Source organism: Salvelinus fontinalis, chromosome 33 (genome assembly GCF_029448725.1).
Source record: "Salvelinus fontinalis isolate EN_2023a chromosome 33, ASM2944872v1, whole genome shotgun sequence".
NCBI lineage: Eukaryota > Metazoa > Chordata > Actinopteri > Salmoniformes > Salmonidae > Salvelinus > Salvelinus fontinalis.
Window position 1 is genome coordinate 19,745,056 of NC_074697.1, and position 27,950 is coordinate 19,773,005.

The window sequence follows — 27,950 nt, forward strand, 5'->3', positions numbered from 1 at the left end:
CATTCAGAGATGAACCTAAATCAGGGCTTAACACGTGAGTTAAATACCAGTGAAACCAGTTATCAACATAATAAACAAATCATGTCCAGTTGAATTTCAGATTTAGATTTTATTAACAATAAATTACTTCTTACATAATTAAATTGCACAATGTTTCAGTAATTATTTAATTATATATTGAACATTCAAGGCATACAGTATGCACACATACACATACTCATCATACACACACATGTTTTGTCACTCGCATGCCATTCCAGTGCTGTCGGTGTGCTGGCACATTCTGTTCAGATGCTTCAGGACCAGGTGTCTGTGGAGGGTTTTTGACATTGGAGAAGTTGTGCAGGATTTCCCCAAGTGTGTGTGTGTAAGTGGCATATCAGTATTGGCAAGGGAACTGACCCCAAGAACACATCCACTGATTAAGCAAGGCCTGTGATTCTGTAGGGCTTGTCTTCTCTAGTCAATTACCTCCAGCCCAATACTAAGCACTCTGTCATGTGATTGTTCTATTTACTGTACAGAATCATGAAACATTCACGGTTATTTTCCATTCAGTGCTGGTGGGTGGATTTTAAAACGTGCTTCTTGTATGGTTTCAATAGGGGAGTTGCTCTTTACAAAAGGGTGGATCGTCAAGCCATTGTTCCGGGGGAATTACATTTCTAGCAAAGAAGCGCTTTTAAAAAAATGAAGAAAAAAATTGCCCCATGCAGTTGAGGCAAGGTTACGATATATTCACATGTTACCATCCCCTTGAGAACTGTTTCTGTGGTTATCTTCTCCCATCACATGCATAGCTCCTGTTCCACCAGAGCCTTGTTTTACAGTTAGACTGTTAGTGCTGAATCATTCCACTGGAAGTAGTGTAAGACATGCAGTGTGTTGGAGTTATGGAAGAAGTACTCTGATTGTAGGACCGATCAGGGGAGCCTGGGAACCTAAACCCTGGAGCCTGGGAACCTAAACCCTGGAGCCTGGGAATCTAAACCCTGGAGCCTGGGAACCTAAACCCTGGAGCCTGGGAACCTAAACCCTGGCAAACCAAAACCACCTGAGAAAGGGAAACAGTTAATCGGAAATAATGTCATTGCATGATGTCACTTTCTTCCAATGCAATCCCATACTCAAATCACATGATCTCTGTCATTTGATCCATGTGGTCCAGTAAAAATTGATGCCAGGGGGTTCCAACCAATCACTTTCAGTGTGAAATATCATGTGCTTCACTGTTCCTCCTCTGACTGGTCAGTCCAGGTACCGAAGAAATTTGAGACTTTGGGGGTTTTGGGGGTGCGTCTGCCACCCCTGGAGCCCAGTCTGGCCCCTGAGGAAGTGCCCCCTTCCTGGGCCAGGTGGATCCTCTGGCTCTCCCTGAGGTTCCGGGCCCGCACTTCCTGGTTCTTGATCTCCTCTATTACCCGACAGGGGAACCAGCCCTTCTCTCCATCATGGAGCCTCTCACCCATCATCCAGCCTGAGGGGGTGATAGAGAGGAGAGAGAGGGAAGAGTGGAAGAGGAGTGTAGGTAAAGAAAGAGAGGGAGTAAAAAGAGATATTAACTAACAGGCAGCCTGTTGAATCTACACTAGAGCTCCTAGTACTAAGATCTCCCAGGAGATATGTTGTCTGGTCTCACCGTCATCTGTCCTCTCCAGGATGTTCAACACGTCAGCCATCTCAATGGACAGCTCATCTGGCTCCTGAGACAAGTACGACTGAATACACTGGACCTGGGGAGAGGCTGACCACACACGCACGCACACACACACAGGCACATTAATAACCTATTCACTACCGTTCAAAAGTTTGGGGTCACTTAGAAATGTCCTTGTTTTTGAAAGAAACACAATTTTTTTGGTCCATTAAAATAACATAAAATGGATCAGAAATACAGTGTAGACATTGTTAATGTTGTAAAAGACTATTGTAGCTGTAAACGGCTGAATTTTTATGGAATTTCTCCATAGGTGTACAGAGACCCATTATCAGCAACCATCACTCCTGTGTTCGAATGGCACGTTGTGTTAGCTAATCCAAGTGTAACATTTTAAAAGGCTAATTGATCATTAGAAAACCTTTTTGCAATTATGTTAGCACAGCTGAAAACTGTTGTTCTGATTAAAGAAGCAATCAAACTGGCCTTCTTTAGACTAGTTGAGTATCTGGAGCATCAGCATTTATGGGTTCAATTACAGGCTCAAAATGGCAAGAAACAAAGCACTTTCTTCTGAAACTCATCAGTCTATGCTTGTTCTGAGAAATGAAGGCTTTCCCATGCGAGAAATTGCCAAGAAACTGAAGATCTCGTACAACGCTGTGTACTACTCCCTTCACAGAACAGTGCAAACTGGCTCTAACCAGAATAGAAAGAGGAGTGGGAGGCCCCGGTGCACAACTGAGCAAGAGGACAAGTACATTAGAGTGTCTAGTTTGAGAAACAGACACCTCACAAGTCCTCAACTGGCAGCTTCATTAAACAGTACCCGCAAAACACCAGTCTCAATGTCAACAGTAAAGAGGCGACTCCGGGATGCTGGCCTTCTAGGTAGAGTTGCAAAGAAACAGCCATATCTCAGACTGGCCAACAAAAAGAAAAGATTAAGATGGGCAAAAGAACACAGACCCTGGACAGACGTAGATTGGAAAAAAGTGTTATTGACAGACGAATCTAAGTTTGAGGTGTTCGGATCACAAAGAAGAACATTCGTGAGACGCAGAAAAAATGAAAAGATGCTGGAGAGGTGCTTGACGCTATCTGTCAAGCATGTTGGAGGCAATGTGATGGTCTGGGGGTGCTTTGGTGGTGGTTAAGTGGGAGATTTGTACAGGGTAAAAGGGATCTTGAAGAAGGAAGGCTATCACTCCGTTTTGCAACGCCATGCCATACTCTGTGGACGGCGCTTAATTGGAGCCAATTTCCTCCTACAACAGGACAATGACCCAAAGCACAGCTCCAAACTATTCAAGTACTATTTAGGGAAGAAGCAGTCAGCTGGTATTCTGTCTATAATGAAGTAGCCAGCACAGTCACCGGATCTCAACCCTATTGAGCTGTTGTGGGAGTAGCTTGACCGTATGGTACATAAGAATTGCCCAACAAGCCAATCCAACTTGTGGGAGGTGCTTCAGGAAGCATGGGGTGAAATCTCTTCAGTTTACCTCAACAAATTGACAATTGGAATGCCAAAGGTCTGCAAGGCTGTAATTTATGCAAATGGAGGATTCTTTGACAAAAGCAAAGTTTGAAGGACACAATTATTATTCCAACTAAAAATCATTATTTATAACCTTGTCAACATCTTGACTATATTTCCTATTCATTTTGCAACTCATTTCATGTATGTTTTCATGGAGAACAAGGACATTTCTTAGACTTGAACTCCAGTGTTTTCTCAATGCTGATGAGTTCCTAGGTACGACTCATCTTCCTCACACCCTCGTTGCACTCCTTCACAATCTGACATATGCACAAACAAACCATTATATAAGAAACCTATCCCAACACTCCCTTGGAATTGTATATAGGCAGTTAAAGACATGCTCCGGAACTTTGGCGACTAATAAGTCTTTTTTAAATCTCCCGCTTTGGGCTAGATGTGTCAATGTGTAGTTTATGTAAGGGATAATCAACGAGGGTTATGCGTTCTATGGAAAATAATAAACAACTTAGAAGGTGTGTTCGGAACTGACCTACAGAGTTGCATTATTTTCCAGAGAACGCAAAGAGCCCCGAGTTGATTATGCCTTTTTTTATTTTATTTTATTTTTACCGTTATTTTACCAGGTAAGTTGACTGAGAACACGTTCTCATTTACAGCAACAACCTGGGGAATAGTTACAGGGGAGAGGAGGGGGATGAATGAGCCAATTGTAAACTGGGGATTATTAGGTGACCATGATGGTTTGAGGGCCAGATTGTGAATTTAGCCAGGACACCGGGGTTAACACCCCTACTCTTACGATAAGTGCCATGGGATCTTTAATGACCTCAGAGAGTCAGGACACCCGTTTAACGTCCCATCCGAAAGACGGCACCCTACACAGGGCAGTGTCCCCAATCACTGCCCTGGGGCATTGGGATATTTTTTAGACCAGAGGAAAGAGTGCCTCCTACTGGCCCTCCAACACCACTTCCAGCAGCATCTGGTCTCCCATCCAAGGACTGACCAGGACCAACCCTGCTTAGCTTCAGAAGCAAGCCAGCAGTGGTATGCAGGGTGGTATGCTGCTGGCTTTGATACTATGGCTATAATTTAGCACATTTGTTACTAGAATTGTGTTCATTTGCCAATAGAAATGTGTTCAACATCCACTGAAGTAGCTAACTAGATACAGTTGAAGTCGGAAGTTTACATACACTTACGTTGGAGTCATTAAAACTCATTTTTCAACCACTCCACACATTTCTTGTTAACAAACTATAGTTTTGGCAAGTCGGTAGGACATCTACTTTGTGCATGACACAAGTCATTTTTCCAACAATTGTTTACAGACAGATTATTTAATTTATAATTCACTGTATCACAATTCCAGTGGGTCAGAACTTTACATACACTAAGTTGACTGTGCCTTTAAACAGCTTGGAAAATTCCAGAAAATGATGTCATGGCTTTAGAAGCTTCTGATAGGCTAATTGACATCATTTGAGTCAATTGGAGGTGTACCCGTGGTTGTATTTCAAGGCCTACCTTCAAACTCAGTGCCTCTTTGCTTGACATCATGGGAAACCCTTGTCAACGTCTTGACTGTATTTCCTATTCATTTTGCAACTCATTTAATGGAAAACAAGGACATTTCTAAGTGACCCCAAACTTTTGAATGGTAGTCTATACCACCTGTTATTTGGCACCTAAAAGTTAATTTGTGAGTAGTGGATGTCATCTCTGTGTTGGTGTGTGTCATCTTTGTGTACGTCTCACCTGGTTGGTGGGCGCTGGTGGACATGAATCGCGTGCGGCGGTTTGGCGTGAGAGCACAGATCCAGCGCAGCTTATCACTCCTGGCAGCAGCACACAGGCACACACATGGGAGATTGTTAATAACAGATCAATGACATACAGAGAAGTACTGTACGGAGTACACTAGGTGCCGATGGGACTTGAGACTCATATATAATGCTGTTAGTTGTAGTCACTCACATGCTGGAGGTCTTGAGCATGTAGTTGACATGCCTCTCCTCCTGGTTCTCCAGAAGTTTCAGGTTGAACACGTTAGCCAGCATCTGACCCTGGTCTTCCATGTCCTCAGTTCTCAGCATGGCCCGCGTGCACGAGTCCAGCACCTGGAACTTCTCACCACTGTCGAAGACACACACACACACACACACACGTATACAAAGCCTCATGTGACAAAGGGCAGTTTGGCAGGAAGTGGACTTCAAAACTGCCTGTATACAAAATTATGTGTTGGGGGGGGGGCAATAGAAAGTCCCAGACTGAAAGTGGGTGTGCACTGCGACCCCTCAATGACCACTAGCTGTCTCTGTGTGGTGATGTCATGTGCTGACCTGGAGCTGCGCTTGGTGATGAGTAGCAGGTTGTTGAAGAGGAACAGGTAGACAGGGTGGTGGAGCTTCTTGCTCCGCATGGTCCTAGTGCTCTTTGGCCCGGTCATCTGCTGCACCTCACCCTTCTTCAGCAGCCAGCGGGAGTGGGAGATCACCGGCACCGACTGGAGGGAAAGGGTCACAGGTTCAACTCAAGGTTATTATAGATCATAGAGATCTCTTTTTTACATCCGTTTTTTTGCTGTTGAAATGCCAACATTTCGGTCTATCGATCTCCTTAATTTGGGATAGGGGGCAGCATTGGGAAGTTTGGATGAAAAGCGTGCCCAGAGTAAACTGCCTGTTACTCAGGCCCAGAAGCTAGAATGTGCATATAATTAGTAGATTTGAATAGAAAACACTCTAAAGTTTCCAAAACTGTTAAAATAATGTCTGTGAGTATAACAGAACTCATATGGCAGGCGAAAACCTGAGAAAAATCCAACCAGGAAGTGGGAATTCTGAGGTTCATAGTTTAAGTGAATGCCTATCGAATATCCAGTGTCTGTGGGGTCAGATTGCACTTCCTAAGGCTTCCAGTAGATGTCAACAGTCTTTAGAAGTTGTTTCAGGCTTCTATTGTGAAAGGGGAGAGAATAAGAGCACTCAGAGTAAGTGGCTCAGCTGAAAGCATGAGTTGTCTATCGCGCGTGGCCGTGAGGGCGACGTTCGTTCCCTTTTCTTTCTAATAAAAACAGTATTGTTCGGTTGAAACATTATTGAATATTTATGATAAAAACACCCTAAGGTGTGATTAGAAACATAATTTGACATGTTTCTACGAACTTTAATGAAACTTTTTTGACTTTGTCTGGATTTTGTGCATATGGATTACTGAACTAAACGCGTGAACAAAAAGGAGGGTTTTGGACATAAAGATTAACTTTATCGAACAAAACAAACATTTATTGTGTAACATGGAGTCCTGGGGGTGCCACCAGATGAAGATCATCAAAGGTAAGTGCTTAATTTTAACGCTATTTCTGACTTTTGTGACACCTCTCCTTGGCTGGAAAATGTCTGTATGGTTTTGTGGCTAGGCGCTGTCCTAACATAATAGCATGGTGTGCTTTCGCCGTAAAGCCTTTTTTAAATCTGACACAGCGGCTGGATTAACAAGAAGTTTATCTTTAAGCTTATGTATAACACTTGTATCTTCCATCAATGTTTATGATGAGTATTTCTGTAATTTGATTTGGCTCTCTGCAATTTCACTGGATGTTTGTTTGAGACAATGCATTACTGATCATAACGCGCTAATTTAAACTGAGGTTTTTGGACATAAAGATTAACTTTATCGAACAAAACAAACATTTATTGTGTAACATGGAGTCCTGGGAGTGCCACCAGATGAAGATCCTCAAAGGTTAGGGATTAATTTTAACGCTATTTCTGACTTTAGTGACACCTCTCCTTGGCTGGAAAATGTCTGTATGGTTTGTGGCTAGGCGCTGTCCTAACATAATCACATGGTGTGCTTTCACCGTAAAGCCTTTTTGAAATCGGACACTGTGGTTGGATTAACAAGAAGTTTATCTTTAAAATGGTGTATAATACTTGTATGTTTGAGGAATTTTAATTATGAGATTTCTGTTGTTTGAATTTGGCGCCCTGCAATTTCACTGGCTGAAGACCAGGTGTTCCGCTAGCGGAACCCCCTTCCCAGAAAAGTTAAAGGAATCAAACAAGCAATCAAATCAAATTTCATAGTTCACATACATATATTTAGCAGATGTTACTGAGGGTGTAGCCAAATGCTTGGAACCTAACTGAGATACATAACCTTTGACCAAGTCTGTTTGTGCCAGTCTATAGAATATAGACATGTTGTCACATGACTGGTGACTGCAGGTACCTTAGACTTGAACTCCAGTGTTTTCTCAATGCTGATGAGTTCCTCTGTACGACTCATCTTCCTCACACCCTCGTTGCACTCCTTCACAATCTGACATATGCACAAACAAACCATTATATAAGGAACACATCCCAACACTCCCTTGGAATTGTATATAGGCAGTTAAAGACATGCTCCGGAACTTTGGCGACTAGTAAGTCTTTTTTAAATCTCCCGCTTTGGGCTGGATGTGTCAATGTGTAGTTTATGTAAGGGATAATCAACGAGGGTTATGCATTCTATGGAAAATAATAAACAACTTAGAAGGTGTGTTCCAGAGAACACAAAGAGCCCCGAGTTGATTATCCCTTTTATACCATTGCTATAATTGAGCACATTTGCTACTAGAATTTTGTTCATTTGCCCATAGAAATTTGTTCAACATCCATTGAAGTAGCTAGCAAGTTTACTAGATACAGTTGAAGTCGGAAGTTTACATACACTTAGGTTGGTCATTAAAAGTCATTAAAAGTCATTTTTCAACCACTCCACAAATTTCTTGTTAAAAAACTATAGTTTTGGCAAGTCGGTTAGGACATCTACTTTGTGCATGACACAAGTCATTTTTCCAACAATTGTTTACAGAAAGATTATTTAATTTATAATTCACTGTATCACAATTCCAGAGGGTCAGAAGTTTACATCCACTAAGTTGACTGTGCCTTTAAACAGCTTGGAAAATTCCAGAAAATTGTCATGGCTTTAGAAGCTTCCGATAGGCTAATTGACATCATTTGAGTCAATTGGAGGTGTACCTGTGGATGTATTTCAAGGTCTACCTTCAAACTCAGTGCCTCTTTGCTTGACATCTTGGGAAAATCAAAAGAAATCAGCCAAGACCTCAGAAAAACAATTGTAGACCTCCACAAGTCTGGTTCATCCTTGGGAGCAATTTCCAAACACTGTACAAACAATAGCACGCAAGTATAAACACCATGGGACCACGCAGCCATCATACCGCTCAGGAAGGAGACGTGTTCTTTCTCCTAGAGATGAACGTACTTTGGTGCGAAAAGTGCAAATCAATCACAGAACAACAGAAAAGAACCTTGTGAAGATGCTGGAGGAAACAGGTACAACAGTATATATCCACAGTAAAACGAGTCCAATATCGACATAACTTGAAAGGCTGCTCAGCAAGGAAGGAATCACTGCTACAAAACCGCCATAAAAAAGCCAGGCTACGGTTTGCAACTGCACATGGGGACAAAGAATGTACGTTTTGGTCTGGTCTGATGAAACAAAGATAGAACTGTTTGGTCATAATGACCATCGTTATGTTTGGAGGAAAAAGGGGGAGGCTTGCAAGCCGAAGAACACTTCACAAAATAGATGGCATCATGAGGAAATAAAAGTATGTGGATATATTGAAGCAACATCTCAAGACATCAGTCAGGAAGTTAAAGCTTGGGCGCAAATGGGTCTTCCAAATGGACAATGACCCCAAGCATACATCCAAAGTTGCGGCAAAATGGCTTAAAAACAACAAAGTCAAGGTATTGGAGTGGCCATCACAAAGCCCTGACCTCAACCCTAGAGAAAATGTGTGGGCAGAACTGAAAAAGCGTGTGCAAGCAAGGAGGCCTACAAACCTGACTCAGTTACACCAGCTCTGTCAGGAGGAATGGGCCAAAATTCACCCAACTTATTGTGGGAAGCTTGTGGAAGGCTACCCGAAACGTTTGACCCAGGTTAAACAATTTAAAGGCAATGCTACCAAATACTAATTGAGTGTATGTAAACTTCTGACCCACTGGGAATGTGTTGAAAGAAATAAATGCTGAAATAAATCATTCTGTCTACTATTATTCTGACATTTCACCTTCCTAAAATAAAGTGGTGATCCTAACTGACCTAAGACATGGCATTTTTACTAGGATTAAAAGTCAGGAATTGAGAAAAACTGAGTTTAAATGTACTTTGCTAAGGTGTATGTAAACTTCCGACTTCAACTGTAGCTACAGTAGCTGCCGTGGTAACCAAACAAACAGACTTGCTTAACCAAATCATCAGTTCTAGCTTTCTATTAGGAGAATCAAATTCAATAATACCAATATGTTTTCAATTAGACTTTTGCTTTCAAAAGCAGCTCAAACAAAACATGTAAAAATGAACTATAGCCATTGAATTCTACCGTGCAAATATACCATGCGTTATAGGGAAATAATGCACATTCTAGAATGATATTCATGCCAATCAGAAGGGGGTATTCAACAATGACATGGTATAATTAAGCGATCATGCCCAAGAAGCTGGTGTTTGGAGGATATATTGGCACGGGTGTTGTTAGGCCCGAGACTAGGTCGAGTGGCTCATGAGTGCCACTTTCAGAACTACTTTCAAATAATTATATAAAAGTACCAGAGAATCTCTCTAACAAACATTACTGTGAGGCAAAGAATATATGCAAATTGTGAGTCCAAAGGAAAGAGTGCTAAACCTGTTTCAGAGAGAAGCAAATATTTATGTAGAGGCTATACTTGATGCTCCAATTAAAACCACATTCCTTTGTTTGTGGCAACTACAAATAACCTCATCATGACAGTCATCATTCCTTACAAAGCATAGACAGTCGTGGCAAGACTAAGTCTTCCCAACATGATGATGGTGATGATTGTTTTTAATGCAACACTCAACACCATGACAGGCCCTGAGCCCATAACCACAACCGCACTACTTCCTCTAACATGCCCTAGGCCAGTACTGAACCAAATCCAGCACTCTGTCATCTCTCCCAGACTGGTTTAGTGCTGTAAACTGGTTTGGTACTGTAAATGGTTTGGTACTGTTACCGTACCTGCTCCAGCTGATGGTGAGCCTTGATGGCATTGGCCTCCATCTCTGAATTCTCCTCCGCCTTCTTCAGAATGTTCTGCAAGCAAACACAGCATCAGAAGCTCAACGCAAAACTTACATCCTGGATACTGATACTGCAATATATTAGCACACAGTAAAGCATTATCATAACTATTATTTGCGATTCAGAAATGCTATGCTCCCCCCATCTTGGTTCAGCCCACTCTCTTGCTCCACTTACCTGGACCAGCATTTTGAGTCTTGTGATCCTCTGGAAGGGGAGGATGAGGAAGGAGGTGAAAGAGAGGCCTCGGACATGCGGATGGTTCTCCAGATGAGCCATGGTCTCACGGAATGACTGGTTTCCCTGTCTGGACAAAACACAGGCATGTTCGAACCACCACAAAGACAGCCAACACAAAACACAGGCATGTTCGAACCACCACAAAGACAGCCAACACAAAACACAGGCATGTTCGAACCACCACAAAGACAGCCAACTCAAAACACAGGCATGTTCGAACCACCACAAAGACAGCCAACACAAAACACAGGCATGTTCGAACCACCACAAAGACAGCCAACTCAAAACACAGGCATGTTCGAACCACCACAAAGACAGCCAACTCAAAACACAGGCATGTTCGAACCACCACAAAGACAGCCAACACAAAACACAGGCATGTTCGAACCACCACAAAGACAGCCAACTCAAAACACAGGCATGTTCGAACCACCACAAAGACAGCCAACTCAAAACACAGGCATGTTCGAACCACCACAAAGACAGCCAACACAAAACACAGGCATGTTCGAACCACCACAGACTGAATCAATGGGGTTGTCTGACCACAGATGGCCTACGCAGAGAGTAGACAAGCTTCACAGAACTGCTACATGTTGCAGCAGACTACTATTACTAATGCTTTACGATATTAGCGGAACTTTTACTCAGAGCAACAAATCACCACACTGACGTCATCCAGGCAGGTCCAAACACACCGACCACACAGATCCATCCATCAATACTATGTGTCCCTGTCTTGGCAGTACAACCAACTGCCCAGCAGAGGTCTCCCTCTCTAAAGTTAGCCTTATCTCTAGCTCAGCAAGCTTAGTTCTTTCCCATAGCGTTTTATAAGAAGGAAAGGTGTTTTTTGCATCGACTTTGCGAGTGTTGCCCTCTCTGTGTGGAGTCTATCAATAATCTGTTTAGGAATGAGAGGCAGCAGTGGAAAGCTCTTAAGAATCTCCCAGCAAGCCTTGAGGGGAGAATGCACTCACTGCAGAGCAAAACAGCTGCTCACACTGTCACCAATACCTAGGTGACTCACAGCAGTCACTGACGCTCTTATGTTGTTAATGGTTGTTAATGCTATGCTGATGATCGCTATATCACATTATATGGAACATGTCAGTACAGCACATACAGGTAACTGCCAAAATAATGGAAACACTTGAGTAAATGAGGGATACAATGTATATTGAAAGCAGGTGTTTCCACACAGGTGTGGTTGCTGAGTTAATTAAGCAATTAACTTCCCATCGTGCCTAGGGTCATGTATAAAAATGCTGGGCAGGCCATTATTTGGCCTACCATGGTATGCCCCCATAGGATGACAATGCTCCCATCCACAGGCCACGAGTGGTCACTGAATGGTTTGATGAGTATGAAAACGATGTAAACCATATGTCATGGCCATCTCAGTCACCAGATCTCAACCCAATTGAACACTTATGGGAGATTCAGGGGCGGCGCCTGAGACGGCGTTTTCCAGCACCATCAACAGAACACCAAATGGTGGAGTTTCTTGTGGAAGAATGGTGCCGCGTCCCTCCAATAGAGTTCCAGACACATGTAGAATCTATGCCAAGATGCATTGAAGCGGTTCTGTCTCCTAGTGGCCCAATGCGCTATTAAGACACTTATGTTGGTGTTTCCTTTATTTTGGCAGTTCCATGTACATCACTAAGGCGTGAGTAAATGTAATGATGTGATGTGATATTGTAGGTGATGGAGTTCCTAAAATCTGGCCCCAATGCCATGGAGTTTCCTACCCTAAATCTCTTGATACAGACCTACAGTGTGTCATATTTTGGTATTGCTTCACAGCTCTAAACTCCATGGTATGTTTTTTCCAGTGGGCGTCTGGTGTTTGGTAACTGGCTCAGCTCCCAGTGCGTCTCTACCATCCATGCTTTCCTGTAGAGCTGCCTGCGTGGGAACGTCAGTCTTTCTCTCAGGTATGTGGTGATGGTGGTGAGGGACAGGACAGACATCTATGTTGACAAACAACCACACCCTGCTACTGCTTCTACGCAAAGCAATCAACCTGCCATCCTTATCAATACAAATCCTGTTCTGTTCTCTCATTAAAAACCCTAATACACACACACACACACACACACACACACACACACACACACACACACACACACACACACACACACACACACACACACACAATCAACCTGCCATCATTACCAATACAAACCCTGTTCTGTTCTCTCATTAAAAACCCTAATACACACACACACACACACACACACACACACACACACACACACACACACACACACACACACACACACACACACATACTGTACATATATAGGCACAGAGACAAATCCACCCAGACACAAGCAGGGACACATACTGTACGTATACATACACAGAGAGACATATATATATATACACACACGCACACACACACACACACACAGATATACACAGATATTGAGGGGACATGTGTGCTTGACCCAGATCAGGACAGGTGAACAGAATGTTATTCAATGCAGAGGTGTTCTGTTGTTATCATAGCCACAGCTCAAGATTCTTTCTCAAGGTTCTTTCTCTTCAGTTACTAGGATAGACAGCCACCTCCCGTTGTGCTGAAAGTCATGTGTCATTCTGTCAGGTATGCTGTCATACAACTCACAGACCTTCATCTTATTCAGTCAGTACACACAGTACATAGGCCTACTGTGCATAAATCACATAGATGGTTTTACTCAGTTGAAGCATGATTTGAACTGTCAATTCTAAATTGATAATGATCTGTGATGGGCAACAGTTTGGCACAGGTACAATACCAACCACAACACCATCCCTATTGTACTACTGCACAGAGAGGTTAACCCACATATCATGCTACTGTAGACATTAGTTGGAGGGGTACCCACAGAGGTTAACCTACATATCGTGCTACTGTAGACATTAGTTGGAGGGGAACCCACAGAGGTTAACCTACATATCATGCTACAGTAGACATTAGTTAGAGGGGTACCCACAGAGAGGTTACACCACATATCGTGCTACAGTAGACATTAGTTGGAGTGGTACCCACAGAGAGGTTACACCACATATCGTGCTACAGTACACATTAGTTGGAGGGATACCCAGAGAGCTAACACCACATATCATTCTACAGTAGACATTAGTTGGAGGGGTACCCACAGAGAGGTTAACCTACATATCGTGCTACAGTAGACATTAGTGGGAGGGGTACCCAGAGAAGTTACACCACATATCGTGCTACAGTAGACATTAGTTGGAGGGGTGCCCACAGAGAGGTTAACCTACAAATCGTGCTACAGTAGACATTAGTTGGAGGGGTACCCACAGAGAGGTTACACCACATATCGTGCTACAGTAGACATTAGTTGGAGGGGTACCCACAGAGAGGTTACACCACATATCGTGCTACTGTAGACATTAGTTGGAGGGGTACCCACAGAGGTTAACCTACATATCATGCTACAGTAGACATTAGTTAGAGGGGTACCCACAGAGAGGTTACACCACATATCGTGCTACTGTAGACATTAGTTGGAGGGGTACCCACAAGGAGGTTACACCACATATCATGCTACAGTAGACATTAGTTGGAGGGGTACCCACAGAGAGGTTACACCACATATCATGCTACAGTAGACATTAGTTGGAGGGGTACCCACAGAGAGCTAACACCACATATCATGCTACAGTAGACATTAGTTGGAGGGGTACCCACAGAGAGCTTACACCACATATCGTGCTACTGTAGACATTAGTTAGAGGGGTACCCACAGAGAGGTTACACCACACATCGTGCTACAGTAGACATTGGTTGGAGGGGTACCCACAGAGAGGTTACACCACATATCATGCTACAGTAGACATTAGTTGGAGGGGTACCCACAGAGAGGTTACACCACATATCGTGCTACAGTAGACATTAGTTGGAGGGGTACCCAGAGAGCTAACACCACATATCGTGCTACAGTAGACATTGGTTGGAGGGGTACCCACAGAGAGGTTACACCACATATCGTGCTACAGTAGACATTGGTTGGAGGGGTACCCAGAGAGCTAACACCACATATCATGCTACAGTAGACATTGGTTGGAGAGGTACCCACAGAGAGGTTACACCACATATCGTGCTACTGTAGACATTAGTTGGAGGGGTACCCACAGAGAGGTTACACCACATATCATGCTACTGTAGACATTAGTTGGAGGGGTACCCACAGAGAGGTTACACCACATATCATGCTACTGTAGACATTAGTTGGAGGGGTACCCACAGAGAGGTTACACCACATATCATGCTACTGTAGACATTAGTTGGAGGGGTACCCACAGAGAGGTTACACCACATATCGTGCTACAGTAGACATTAGTTGGAGGGGTACCCACAGAGAGGTTAACCTACATATCATGCTACAGTAGACATTAGTTAGAGGGGTACCCACAGAGAGGTTACACCACATATCATGCTACTGTAGACATTAGTTGGAGGGGTACCCACAGAGAGGTTACACCACATATCATGCTACAGTAGACATTAGTTGGAGGGGTACCCAGAGAGGTTACACCACATATCGTGCTATAGTAGACATTAGTTGGAGGGGTACCCACAGAGAGGTTACACCACATATCGTGCTACAGTAGACATTAGTTGGAGGGGTACCCACAGAGAGCTTACACCACATATCATGCTACAGTAGACATTAGTTGGAGGGGTACCCACAGAGAGGTTACACCACATATCGTGCTACTGTAGACATTAGTTGGAGGGGTACCCACAGAGAGGTTACACCACATATCATGCTACTGTAGACATTAGTTGGAGGGGTACCCAGAGAGCTAACACCACATATCATGCTACAGTAGACATTAGTTGGAGGGGTACCCACAGAGAGCTTACACCACATATCATGCTACAGTAGACATTAGTTGGAGAGGTACCCACAGAGAGGTTACACCACATATCGTGCTATAGTAGACATTAGTTGGAGGGGTACCCACAGAGAGCTTACACCACATATCATGCTACAGTAGACATTAGTTGGAGGGGTACCCACAGAGAGGTTACACCACATATCGTGCTACTGTAGACATTAGTTGGAGGGGTACCCACAGAGAGGTTACACCACATATCGTGCTACTGTAGACATTAGTTGGAGGGGTACCCACAGAGAGGTTACACCACATATCGTGCTACAGTAGACATTAGTTGGAGGGGTACCCAGAGAGAGGTTACACCACATATCGTGCTACTGTAGACATTAGTTGGAGGGGTACCCACAGAGAGGTTACACCACATATCGTGCTATAGTAGACATTAGTTGGAGGGGTACCCACAGAATGCGTCGGTAGTTCTTCTCCTGATACACCTGGTTGATGACGTAGGTGATAAAGACGTGGAAGTGCTTGAGGGCGTGGTTGTGGACGATGTCACACACCTCTGAGATCTGGAGGGACTGTTCGATGCGGTTCTCCAGGTCCATCAGGAACCTAAGGAAGGATGTATAGTATGACATCATCAGCAGGGGACAGTTGAATAAAGGTCACCATACAAGTATTACAGTATGATCTGGAATGAAAGATGAATAAGGACTTGTTTACTTTTTACTTTCAGAAAGCTTAACACAGCAGTTTAGAGGGATCAGTAATCACACGTTGCAGAGAGGATGGGGGGGCTGATTAGTCACACACACAGGCTTCTCTTACCTCTCACTGGCCTTCATCACCTCCTCAATGTTGGAGAATAGGAAGTGCATGTCTGATTGGCTGAGTGTGTTGACCAGCACAGGGTTCTTCAGGAAGTGGGTCTCTAGCACCTCCAGACTCTTGTAGTAGGATGCCTCTGAGGTCACCAGCTCAAACATGGCCTTGAGAACAGAGCAAGGACACAGGTCATGTAAGGCTCTCACTGACCATTCACCATCCAGTAAGACCTCTCTGACCTTTCAGCCTCCAGTATAACCTTTTACCCCTCTCTCTCTCTACTGTATGGCCTTTGACCCCTCACCTCTTGTATGATGACCTCTCTCTGCGGTAGCTGGGTGAGCAGGCCGCTCTGCTGCACGACCTCCAGGTTCTGCCACAGACTCAGAGAGCGAGAGTTGTTCCTCAGCTGCAGCTGCAGGGCCGGTGGGGACGTCACCCCTAACCCCGCGCTGACCCCCGAGGTCAACCCATCCTGCTGCCGTCGCTGCTCGATTTCCTGCTGCTTGGATGTGTCCCGGTACTCCTGGTACAGGAAGGCTGGAGGGACAAAAAGGGACAAAATAGAAATGAAAAAGGACAGAAGCAAGACAACATGAGTCTGAGCACATGGTCATATTTGGTTTGATAACAATAAAATATTATTAGGGTTATTTAGCAGAACTTTAGTCCGAAGCCACATCACACAGTGTATGTGGCCCATAGGGGAATCAAACTTATAACTCACAACCACTCTTTGTTGTCTTTACACTGACCCCCGTGACCCAGAACTAAAACGTTCCCTTCATATTTGTGTGACATCGTGGAGTTGTAACTACATTAGTTATTGTGTACAGTCAATTTGAAATCATGGATCTCATCTCATTTCAAATCATGGATCTCATCTCCTTCACATTTCTCTATCAGTCCTCTCCTTTCTTTCTCTTTACCTCTCTCTCAGCCAGTTTCAGGTGAAAGAGGGCTGGATACTTGCACATTGATAAGCAGGGTGGTTAGTTGCGGAGGAGAACATTAGCACTGTGTGTGTGTGCATGTTCTGTCCTCTCACACTACATAGACGTTAAGGTCATGTTGAACAACAGGAAACGGTTGCATAAGCCTCCTCAGTCAAACTCAAATGCTCACCTACTGTAGGTGGGTGTCTGGTATTGACACTTACATAAGAGAGGGAGAGAGAGAAAAGAAAGAGGGATATAAAAGACAGGTAGAGCGAGAGAAGGAGAGAGAGGGTGAGATTGAGAGAGGAGAAAGAGGGAGGCATGCTTGAACCAACATGTTGACAAAAAGCACTTTCTGCTGAGTTATTCCATTAATGCATCCATTCAAAGAACCTCCATTTATTTACATCCAGAGATTAGGTGTGACACTGCTCTGAACATCACTATCTGAACTCATCTATACCCATTACTGTAAGTACAGAGAACAGAAGCCCACACACTAAACTCAGTCTTCAACTTTGACAGATGCACAGTGAAGTTGTAAGTGATAGATGGATGCAACTTCAGGCAAATCTTGTTATTTTTAAGGCAATATTATGGGATATGTTGTTGTTAACAGCAGTGTGTGTGTGTGTGTTTGTGTGTACCACCACCTGTGCGTGTGTAGGTGGTGGAACAGAGAAGATCATTATTTTAGTGCAGCAGCAGCAGCTCTGGAGACTGTAGGGTGGGTGGAATACATATGTTACCTCCACCTTGCGTGGAATTGACAGTTCTACTAGCTACATTTTTCTCACCAACGTTCTTGACAATGTTGAGACTGTAGCAGATGGGTTCTACTTTCAATGGTGTTGAGCTCACTCTTTCCCTGTTGCTCACCAACCTGAGTAGAGAGAATGAGAGAAAGAAAGATAGGAAAATGAAGATGAGAGATGAGCAAGGAGATGCCTTGACGTCAACGACAAACCACTATTCATCCTATAATTTACAACAATTCAAGGACACTCATTGGATCATCCGGAGGTCTATGAGAGTCAGATTGAGAGCACTTCATTTCACATTGTCAAATATAAGCTGTTCATTTTGTGTGGGCTGACTAACACTGTCTCAACAGTTGACTTCTAGATAGTCAACAGACTATCTGGAAATTCTGGTTCTCCCCATTCCTTATATTATGAGAGATTCCATCCTCAAGATCATTAATATGTGTTTTAAAAGACACGTTCTCATAAAACAAGACATATATTCATGCCCCAATATTTTAACCAGGGACCAGGCTCCTTTTTTCTACCAGGATGGGTTTGATAGAAGGTGCAGAAATGCTGCAACTCCCACTTCCTCTCATTCTACAGACACAAGAAAAATCAGAGGACAACACGTCTATCTCCAGCCTGCCTAGCTCACTACGCACTGTTAGAACTTCACTGAGCACCTCTTCAAAAAGCTCACCCTCTTCATCATATTATTACACAGAAATACAACAACATACTGCACTTTCAGTAATCAATTACCAATTAGCACAAAATTACCACTTATCAACTATTGCAGAACCCAACAGTTCCTCTCTCCCCGACCCCACCCCACTTCTTTTTACCTGAGTTTGACGCCCTCTTCATTGACTTGCTCCTCCGCTGGTTGCGGTGACTTTATGTCCCCTCCGGGCTCCCGTACGGAGCAGGCGGTTGCAGTGAGTTCTGAGAGGCTCTCCATGTCTTCAGTGTGTGTGTGCATGCCGTGCGTCCGGTACAACCGAGCGCTAGAAACGGAGGAGGAGGAAGTGGAGCCCCCTCCACACTGACCGCTAGCTGGAGAAGCATCTGCACCCTTCCTCCCTCCCCCTCCCCCTCCTCCTCTCCTAGTCCAAAGAGGGGAAGAGGCCGCGCTAGTAAGTGTGTGTGGGCTCCTGAGCTCCCCGTTGCTTGGCAACGCAGTTCCGGAATGGAGGTGACGTGGAGAGGTTGGCGTACTACATACAAGAGGTACACAGTAGTAAGCAGCTGCAATAACAATAAGCAAGAGTGATATCTCTACTTGAAGATGAGGAGGCAAATATAACTCTAACTGTATTAGAGTAACGGAATAGTATGAAAATGTATGCACTCAGTACTGTAAGTTGCTCTAGATAAGAGTGTCTGCTGAATGACTAACATGTAAATATAACTGTAGCGCATTCAGAATATTGATATTCCTTTACACAGTATATGCAACAAAGAACAGTGTCCTGTATTGTCTTGCTCTAGGCTCATATGCCACTCAATGGAAAAGCAGCTCATAAAAGACAATGATATACTGGTTGCTCCTCAGTTTGAGTGTGTGTCTGCGTGTCTGTGTCTGTGTACGTGTGTTTGAATCAGTCCGGGCTGGGTTACGGCGAGGCTCACCGCTGTGCCCGGGGAGATAGTGGAGGTTTCTGGAGATCAGGGACACAGAGGGAGCTGCTGCCTGACCTGCTGCCTGGGCTGGGCTCTGGACCAGGCCTCAGAGAGACTGCAGGGCCTGGAAGAGGGAGAGAGAGTGAGAAGAAGAGAGGGTGAGAGAGGGAGAGAGAGAGAGAGAGAGAGCGATAGGAAGAGCGGGTGAGAGAGAGAGAGAGAGAGAGATGATAAGTAAGGGTTTAAGGGAAAAGGGTGAGTGGGCAAAGAGGGAACAGTGAGTTAAGGACAAGGAAATTAAAGAACTTTATATCTATTTTCCTATATTAAACACACACACACACACACACACACACACACACACACACACACACACACACACACACACACACACACACACACACACACACACACACACACACACACACACACACACACACAGTGACTCTTTTGAGTACAGGGCTGATATGCAGGTAGTCATGACTTTGAAACCCACTTTAAAAAGAAGAATGTGTTGCTAGGGGAGTCTCCTGAGTTGGATTGAGAGAGAGCATGTTCAAAGCAGATTACTGTACCCTGGGACACGTGAATAACTGGGTTTTCCTCCCAGTGCTAAACTAGTCTACTTAGGAATTGTTTTTCAATGGCACTGTTTGCCTAGCAGCTCCATTCTGGTTCCATATAAGCTGCTGCACCACTGACTAACACCGCCCAGACGTGCAAGCACTTGATTTTCCTCTGGCAAACTGGCACTAAGTGGGCGAGTTAAGAGACTGATTATCTCATGAGAACACTCACACAGTGACATTTGAATTAGTCAGTTATGAGCTCTTGATAAACAGCTGTGCGAATCCTCTACCCTTACCCTGACCTTAACCATAATCTTAACCCTTACCGTAACCATTTTAAATTTCAGCTTTAATGGGGTAGGGATGTCTCAAAGATATGACCGATGGAGATAGCTAGCCTTCAAACTCAGGTAAATTCCCCTCTGCTTTTCTGAGATTACCACCTGCTTATTCGGGGCAAGTGCTTCCATATGCTCGAGGTTATTGTTGTAACAGAAGATCTATGCACCCACCCATTAAGTCAGGAATGATATGCTTCAGTTCAGTGGAGTTGCAAAGTGCCACCCTTTTCTGCTGATCTAAGACTACATAGGCCAAAGACACATGATGTTCTATATATACAATATAATAGAATCATTTGAGATAATCTATCCCTGTTCAGGTATTTGTAGCAAGATTCCAGTGAAAAATTTAAAATTCTTTCAAAACAGACTTTGTACTTAAACACTGCTGGGGGTATTATGCATTACATTGGCCATTCGTCTTCTAATAAGTCGTTATGCAATAGCCTACCAGCTTGGACAAAATAAGGCCATTTAATACTATGGGCACACATCTACCACACACTCCACTGAACACCTGTTGTATTTATTACACCCACAGAACAGCGAGTTCAGTTTACATTCACACTCCTCAGTAGCTATGGAACAGCCAGTCCAGTCCCATACACTTCAGTAACTATGGAACAGCCATTCCAGTCCCATACACTTCAGTAACTATGGAACAGCCATTCCAGTCCCATACACCTCAGTAACTATGGAACAGCCAGTCCAGTCCCATACACCTCAGTAACTATGGAACAGCCAGTCCAGTCCCATATACCTCAGTAACTATGGAACAGCCAGTCCAGTCCCATACACCTCAGTAGCTATGGAACAGCCAGTCCAGTCCCATACACTTCAGTAACTATGGAACAGCCATTCCAGTCCCATACACTTCAGTAACTATGGAACAGCCATTCCAGTCCCATACACCTCAGTAACTATGGAACAGCCAGTCCAGTCCCATACACCTCAGTAACTATGGAACAGCCAGTCCAGTCCCATATACCTCAGTAACTATGGAACAGCCAGTCCAGTCCCATACACCTCAGTAGCTATGGAACAGCCAGTCCAGTCCCATACACTTCAGTAACTATGGAACAGCCAGTCCAGTCCCATATACCTCAGTAACTATGGAACAGCCAGTCCAGTCCCATACACCTCAGTAACTATGGAACAGCCAGTCCAGTCCCATACACCTCAGTAACTATGGAACAGCCAGTCCAGTCCCATACACCTCAGTAGCTATGGAACAGCCAGTCCAGTCCCATACACCTCAGTAACTATGGAACAGCCAATCCAGTCCCATACACTTCAGTAACTATGGAACAGCCAGTCCAGTCCCATACACTTCAGTAACTATGGAACAGCCAGTCCAGTCCCATACCCCTCAGTAACTATGGAACAGCCAGTCCAGTCCCATACCCCTCAGTAACTATGGAACAGCCAGTCCAGCCCCATACACTTCAGTAACTATGGAACAGCCAGTCCAGTCCCATACCCCTCAGTAACTATGGAACAGCCAGTCCAGTCCCATACACTTCAGTAACTATGGAACAGCCAGTCCAGTCCCATATACCTCAGTAGCTATGGAACAGCTAGTCCAGTCCCATACACCTCATGTAGCTATGGAACAGCCAGTCCAGTCCCATACACCTCATGTAGCTATGGAACAGCTTGTCCAGTCCCATACACCTCATGTAGGTATGGAACAGCTAGTCCAGTCCCATACACTTCAGTAGCTATGGAACAGCCAGTCCAGTCCCATACACTTCAGTAACTATGGAACAGCCAGTCCAGTCCCATACACCTCAGTAACTATGGAACAGCCAGTCCAGTCCCATACACTTCAGTAGCTATGGAACAGCTACTCCAGTCCCATACACCTCAGTAGCTATGGAACAGCTAGTCCAGTCCCATACACCTCATGTAGGTCGTTTACACATAAATCAACCTATCTTTTTAAACTCATTGACCTATTACTGTACATCATTCCTGTAAATTCAAGATTGTTTTGAGAGAGTATGAGGAATGAAAAAGTTCATCAACAATTGTTGTACTACTCCTATAAGAAAAAGCAATTGATCAGAGATAAGATAAGGTTATCTACCAAACTGAAAGTTGTAACCAAACTGAAAGTTGTAACTAACTTTGGGGCAGCAGGTAGCCTAGTGGTTAGAGCGTTGGGCCAGTAACCACAAAGGTTGCTGGATCGAATCCCTGAGCAGACAAGGTAAAAATCTGTTGTTCTGCCCCTGAACAAGGCAGTTAACCCACTGTTCCTAGGCCGTCATTGTAAATAAGAATTTGTTCTTAACTGACTTGCGTAGATAAATAAAATAAAAATTTAAGCAGGGGTTAACCCCTTTCACTAGGGGTTGAATACTGATTTGACTTTGTCTCAAAGGATTCAAAGAAAATATCAAGGGTTACAGTCTTTGAAGAGCATCATCTCTTTTCATCCTGTTTTATAATCGTCCCATAAATTTTACAATGTGCTCTTGTTTAACTAGGGCGCCTGACTCTCCGGACCTAACTGGTCATATATAAAGAAATTTCCCTCACACCCTAAAAGCCTATCTCACAGGCTGGGCAAAGTCTACCAGGGACCAGGAAAGAGTCCTGGAGAAATGAACTGTCTATTCTTGGAAGCCTGCACCATGTACAGGTGTCACCTTTATTTGGGGTAAAAAACAAAAAGGGGAATGGCTGAAATAAAAACAGCATACAATAACTGCCGTGTAGGCGCACAGTTTAGGCGCACAGTTCTTAGTCCATTGGCCTATAAATTCATGTATCTGAATACTTTGTTGACAATAGCAATATATTATGGTGTGTAAAAACCCACTGAGCACAGACACCAGTTTAACGTATAGTTTTGATTTTCACTTGTCAACTTGTAAACTAGTGTGAATTCAATGTGAAATCAGCAATATAGTTCACCATTGCGGGTTGCTGACTTTTTGAGAGTCCTGTCACTTTTCCAAGTTGATTCAACCTCATCACATTGGAATTATGTGGAAACAATGTTGATTCAACCAGTTTTTGCCCAGTGGGAAGGGTGTATTTCCGTGACGGCAGCTCTCCTCCTCTCCAGCCTCAGGCTATATGAAGCGTGGAGGTTGGAGGTTAAAAGTGGTTGGCTAGAAGAACAGGCATCACTCATACAGACTTGTTAAAACAACACATATTATAAAACAATGGAACCGGTTCCTCTGGTTTCATTGGCTTTCATTAGCTCTCAGGACCGGCCGACCATCAAGCCTGTGTTCTCTGTGGAACAATACAACCACTGCTGTTCTGCGGTCTATAAAACACCACAGAATAACAACAATGATTCCCCAGACAGATTGGCTGGATGATTTTAGGAAAGAGGTCAGGGGTTCCTGTGTCCATCAATGGGATATAAAGAGCAGTGGTGTAAAGTAACTAAGTAAAAATACTTTGAAGTACTTAAGTCATTTTTTGTGGTATCTGTACTTTACAATACTATTTATATTTTCCCTGACACCCAAAAGTACCCCTTACATTTTGATTGCTTAGCAGGACAGGAACATTTTCCAATTCACAGATTTATCAAGAGAACATCCCTGGTCATCCCTACTGCCTCTGATCTGGCGGACTCATTAAACACAAATGCTTTGTTTATAAATTATGTCTGAGTGTTTGTGCCCCTGGTTATCTGTAAATTAAAAAAACAAGAAAATCGTGCTGTCTGGTATGCTTAAAGGGATACTTTGAATTTTGTCAATGAAGCCCTTTATCTACTTCTCCAGAGTCAGATTAACTTGTGGATACCATTTTTATCTTTGCGTGCAGTTTGAAGGAAGTTGCTAACTAGCATTAGCACAATTGCAAACTAGAGCAATGACTGGAAGTCAATGGTATCTATAGCACAATGACCTGGAAGTCTATGGTAACTGCTAGCGTGCTACTGTAGTAGATACCATAGACTTCCAGTCATTGCTCTAACACTAGTTAGCATTGGCTCACGAAAATACCTCTAACTTCCTTCATACTGGATGCAGAGACATAAAATGGTATCCATTAGTTCATCTGACTCTGGGAAAGTAGATACAGGGCTTCATTGACAAAATCCCAAAGTAACGCTTTAATATAAGGGATTTGAAATGAATTGATACTCAAGTAAATTACTTTTTATACTCAAGTATATTTTAGCAATTACATTTACTTTTGATACTTAAATATATTTAAAACCAAATACTTTCAGACTTTTACTCACGTAGTATTTTACCGGGTGACTTTCACTTTTACTTGAGTCATTTTCTATTAAGGTATCTTTACTTTTACTCAAGTAAGACAATTGGGTAGTTTTTCCACCACTGCTAAAGAGATCCATTTACCAAAGCAGCTCAGTTTTAAACTCCAGATTTAGGGCCTTACATTAAGTTAAATGTAGACAAACAGAACTTTCCTAAAACTGCTGTACACATTGATTATCAGCATTCCATGCTACCTGAATCCCAGGTATTTTCAAACTGAATACATTATTTTATTCTCAAACTTAATGACTCTCTACTGTAGTAGACAAAAGACACAGATTTTTTAACCTTTATTTAACTAGGCAAGTCAGTTAAGAACAAATTCTTATTTACAATGACGGCCTAGGAACAGTGGGTTAACTGCCTTGCTCAGGGGCAGAACGACAGATTTTTACCTTGTCAGCTCGGGAATTCGATCTAACAAACTTTCAGTTACTGGCCCAACACTCTAACCACTAGGCTACCTGCTGCCCCAGGTAGCCTACGCTTGGTGAAATTCAGAGCGGAAGGGAAGAGGGGGTATTCTATTCTTACTTTCAAGTTGTTCTGACGAGGCCAGCCTCTTCTTCCTCATGGAACGGTAGAAGCGGGAGTTCCTGCGGATGGGGGCGATGACCCTGTCATCCTCCTCTTCCTCCTCGTGGTTGGTGGAGTGCACCGGTGCTGCGGGCCGCTTCTCAGGTGGCTCCTGCGACTTTTGACCCCACTTGCCCCTGAACAGGGCCGTCATCGCCATGGCAATGGGCTCCAGGCTCCGTGGGGTGTGTGTCCCCCTCCTGTTCTCAGATCCGGGATGGTGGGGTAGTTCCTGTCGGGTTTGGCTTCAGGGCAGAGGAGAGCGTAGAATCCATCAAATGTTAGCCAGAATCCAGGAGAAAATCCATTCCTGTCAATCTCAAGTCCCGGTGAGGCAACACAACAACAACAACACAACACACACTTCAGGGCTCAGTCTCACATAGGTTAGCGACTGCCCGGCACACTGAGGCCAAAGTAGCTCTCCCTAGTCTCTCTCTCCTCCCTCCTCCTCTCTCTCTCTCCTCTCCCCTCTCTCTCTCTACTCCTCCCTCTTCCTCCACCCCCTGCCTGTGGGGCAGGAGTGTTGTTAGTTACTCAAACAGCCATGGAGCCAATCAGAGTCAGCCCCCTCTCTCTCCCTAAGCTGTAATGATTCTGTGTATGACTCGCCCTCTTTTTCTCTCTCTCCCTCCCTCTCTCTCACCCTCTGTGTACCGCCTTGCACTGCAGTAGTATTCAAACTTTTGCAGCAGGGACCCCATTTCTTCCGTCAGAATTTCTGGGGACACCATTTTTTTCCTCATGATCCCACCCCACTCCAAATATAATGACACAACCTTAAAATCATTACATTTCTATTTTTACATCAACAAATATCCTTAAATTAATTACATTTTCATCTCTTATCAAAATGAAAAGAAACCAAAAAATACATTTACTCAACACTTTTTTTTCCTAAATATCTTTCTCAAAAACATTTGTATATTGTCCCATACAACAATCTGTTCTCTTAATTTTTATTTTGCCGACCCCACTGCAGACCCCGACTTTGAATACCACTGCTGTACTGTCTATATGGGGCCTGCTGAAAGACATTCCAGAGGCCGGCCTGGCCTCACCTGCATGCCATCACTCTCTGCTCTGCTCTTCTGTGCTCTGGAGAACCAGAAAAGCCACTTACCTGTGCCAGGGAATTCAGCCTCATGGCGATCACTGATCACTCCTTTTCTTTATATCCCTCCTCTCAAGATCTTCAGTGTGTTCCCCAGTGGTGTATACCTTGTATTCTCCTGTATATGGGTTAGTCACACCTCAGAGAACACACTAAAAGCCAGTACACCTGCCAGTTCTCCTGTAGGTCCTCCAGTTTGGTATAGAACTGTGTGTTCAGATGATATGTAGCTTGTTGTCCTGCTTGTCTTGTGGTGGATGATGGTCCCTCTAAACCCGCTGCCTGATCAATACAGTTTAAAGTTTGTTCTTTTTTTCTCCATGCAGCAGCAGGAGAGAGAATTCCAGGGCTCCTTTATGCAGAGAATGGCTAAGTGAGGCCTCGTTGTATGAGCAGAGTGTTCGCCTCGCACCATCAAACTCCTTCCCTCCAATCAGACCAGATGGAGAGGGGCTGGGGGTCAAACACATTTACACAACATCCAAAAGATAATCGAGGAAGGCTGACAGAGTAACAACACAAGCTCTCTGAAGCTGCATGTCTTATACAGAACTGTTTCTGTCTTGATCATCCAAATACAATAGTTAGTGTCACTGGGAAAGATTCTCATATCTAATAATATATTAGAGGCACAATAAGGCACACAGATCTTCTTGACGTCTCAATAACAACAGAAACAATCTCACGTCACATTGACAAAATAACAATGGAGATAGATTGAGCAACGCACCACACTTTTCCAGACTCACCCTACTGACTCCTCTCCTCAGACGGGCGTGTCTGTGTGATTCACACAGCTTTGTTGACTGGATCTACCCAACCAATCATATAGATCTCTATTACAGTAATGTTTCAATATAGAGAACGTGAATAGGGAGGAGAGGTACTGTAGAAAGAAAAGAGAGAGAAGTGAAAGTGTAAAGGATTTCTCAAATCAGTGATTAAAATAGGAATGTTTACTTATAGTGACTGTATCAGTACTCTCATTCTCCCTTTGTCAACAGTATATTGAACAGGTTGGTTTCTGAACTGACAGACATAGAGAGGGAGAGGGAGGGAGATATATATATATATAGAGAGAGAGAGATAGAGAGAGATACTGAAACACCCCTGACACATAACAAAGAAGATGGGTTTCGGGGCGGAATGCGTTTTGTCCACTGAGCATTTTCCTTGAGCTCAAGTCAGACATCTGAGGTATGCAATATGTCCCTCCCTGACGATGCAGTATTGTGTAACCTGGTTCAACATATTTCTGCTCTCACTTTCTAAGCCATGTCTTTCTAGTTCACAGGTCAAGAGTGCTGTTTGTAAACTCCAACCACAGTGTGGTTATCTGAGTCGAGCGATGGATTTAATCTGCCTGCTAAAGGCATTGTTAAAATTCCACACCTGAAGCCTGTTGATAATAATATGACACCTACTGTGGTTAACTATTAACTTATGCTCCAGGATAGAACATGTCTACAAAGTGCTTTTACGGACTCAGTCATAATGTATATCAACTCCTCTGGCTAAAGTGTCGTTTCAGCTTTTTGTATAGGT

At 43.7% G+C, this 27,950-nt stretch overlaps 1 protein-coding gene across 1 annotated transcript; it reads right to left on the reverse strand.

Moving 5' to 3' along the window:
* Positions 1-89: 89 nt before the first annotated feature.
* On the reverse strand, positions 90-27,950 carry LOC129831789 (ephexin-1-like). Its single transcript, XM_055895242.1, has 15 exons — positions 25,250-27,950; positions 19,553-19,667; positions 18,766-19,137; positions 17,969-18,054; positions 16,538-16,773; positions 16,237-16,397; positions 15,868-16,020; positions 10,480-10,609; positions 10,240-10,314; positions 7,404-7,493; positions 5,510-5,673; positions 5,142-5,300; positions 4,923-5,002; positions 1,640-1,744; positions 90-1,477 (listed from the first exon to the last, which is right to left on the reverse strand). The coding sequence occupies exons 1-15, from the start codon at positions 25,449-25,451 to the stop codon at positions 1,227-1,229; spliced, it is 2,379 nt and encodes a 792-aa protein (XP_055751217.1). The 5' UTR covers positions 25,452-27,950; the 3' UTR covers positions 90-1,226.

Bases quoted from the DNA above. Each gene is read 5' to 3' on its own strand.
- LOC129831789 (XM_055895242.1), bottom strand. From the start codon at position 25,451: ATGGCGATGACGGCCCTGTTCAGGGGCAAGTGGGGTCAAAAGTCGCAG. The intron at 16,774-17,968 runs GTGAGAAAAATG...TTGTCCCTCCAG, and splicing joins CAACATTGTCAAGAACGTTG to CCTTCCTGTACCAGGAGTAC. The intron at 5,674-7,403 runs GTACCTGCAGTC...CTTTCCCTCCAG, and splicing joins CACTGGAGTTCAAGTCTAAG to TCGGTGCCGGTGATCTCCCA.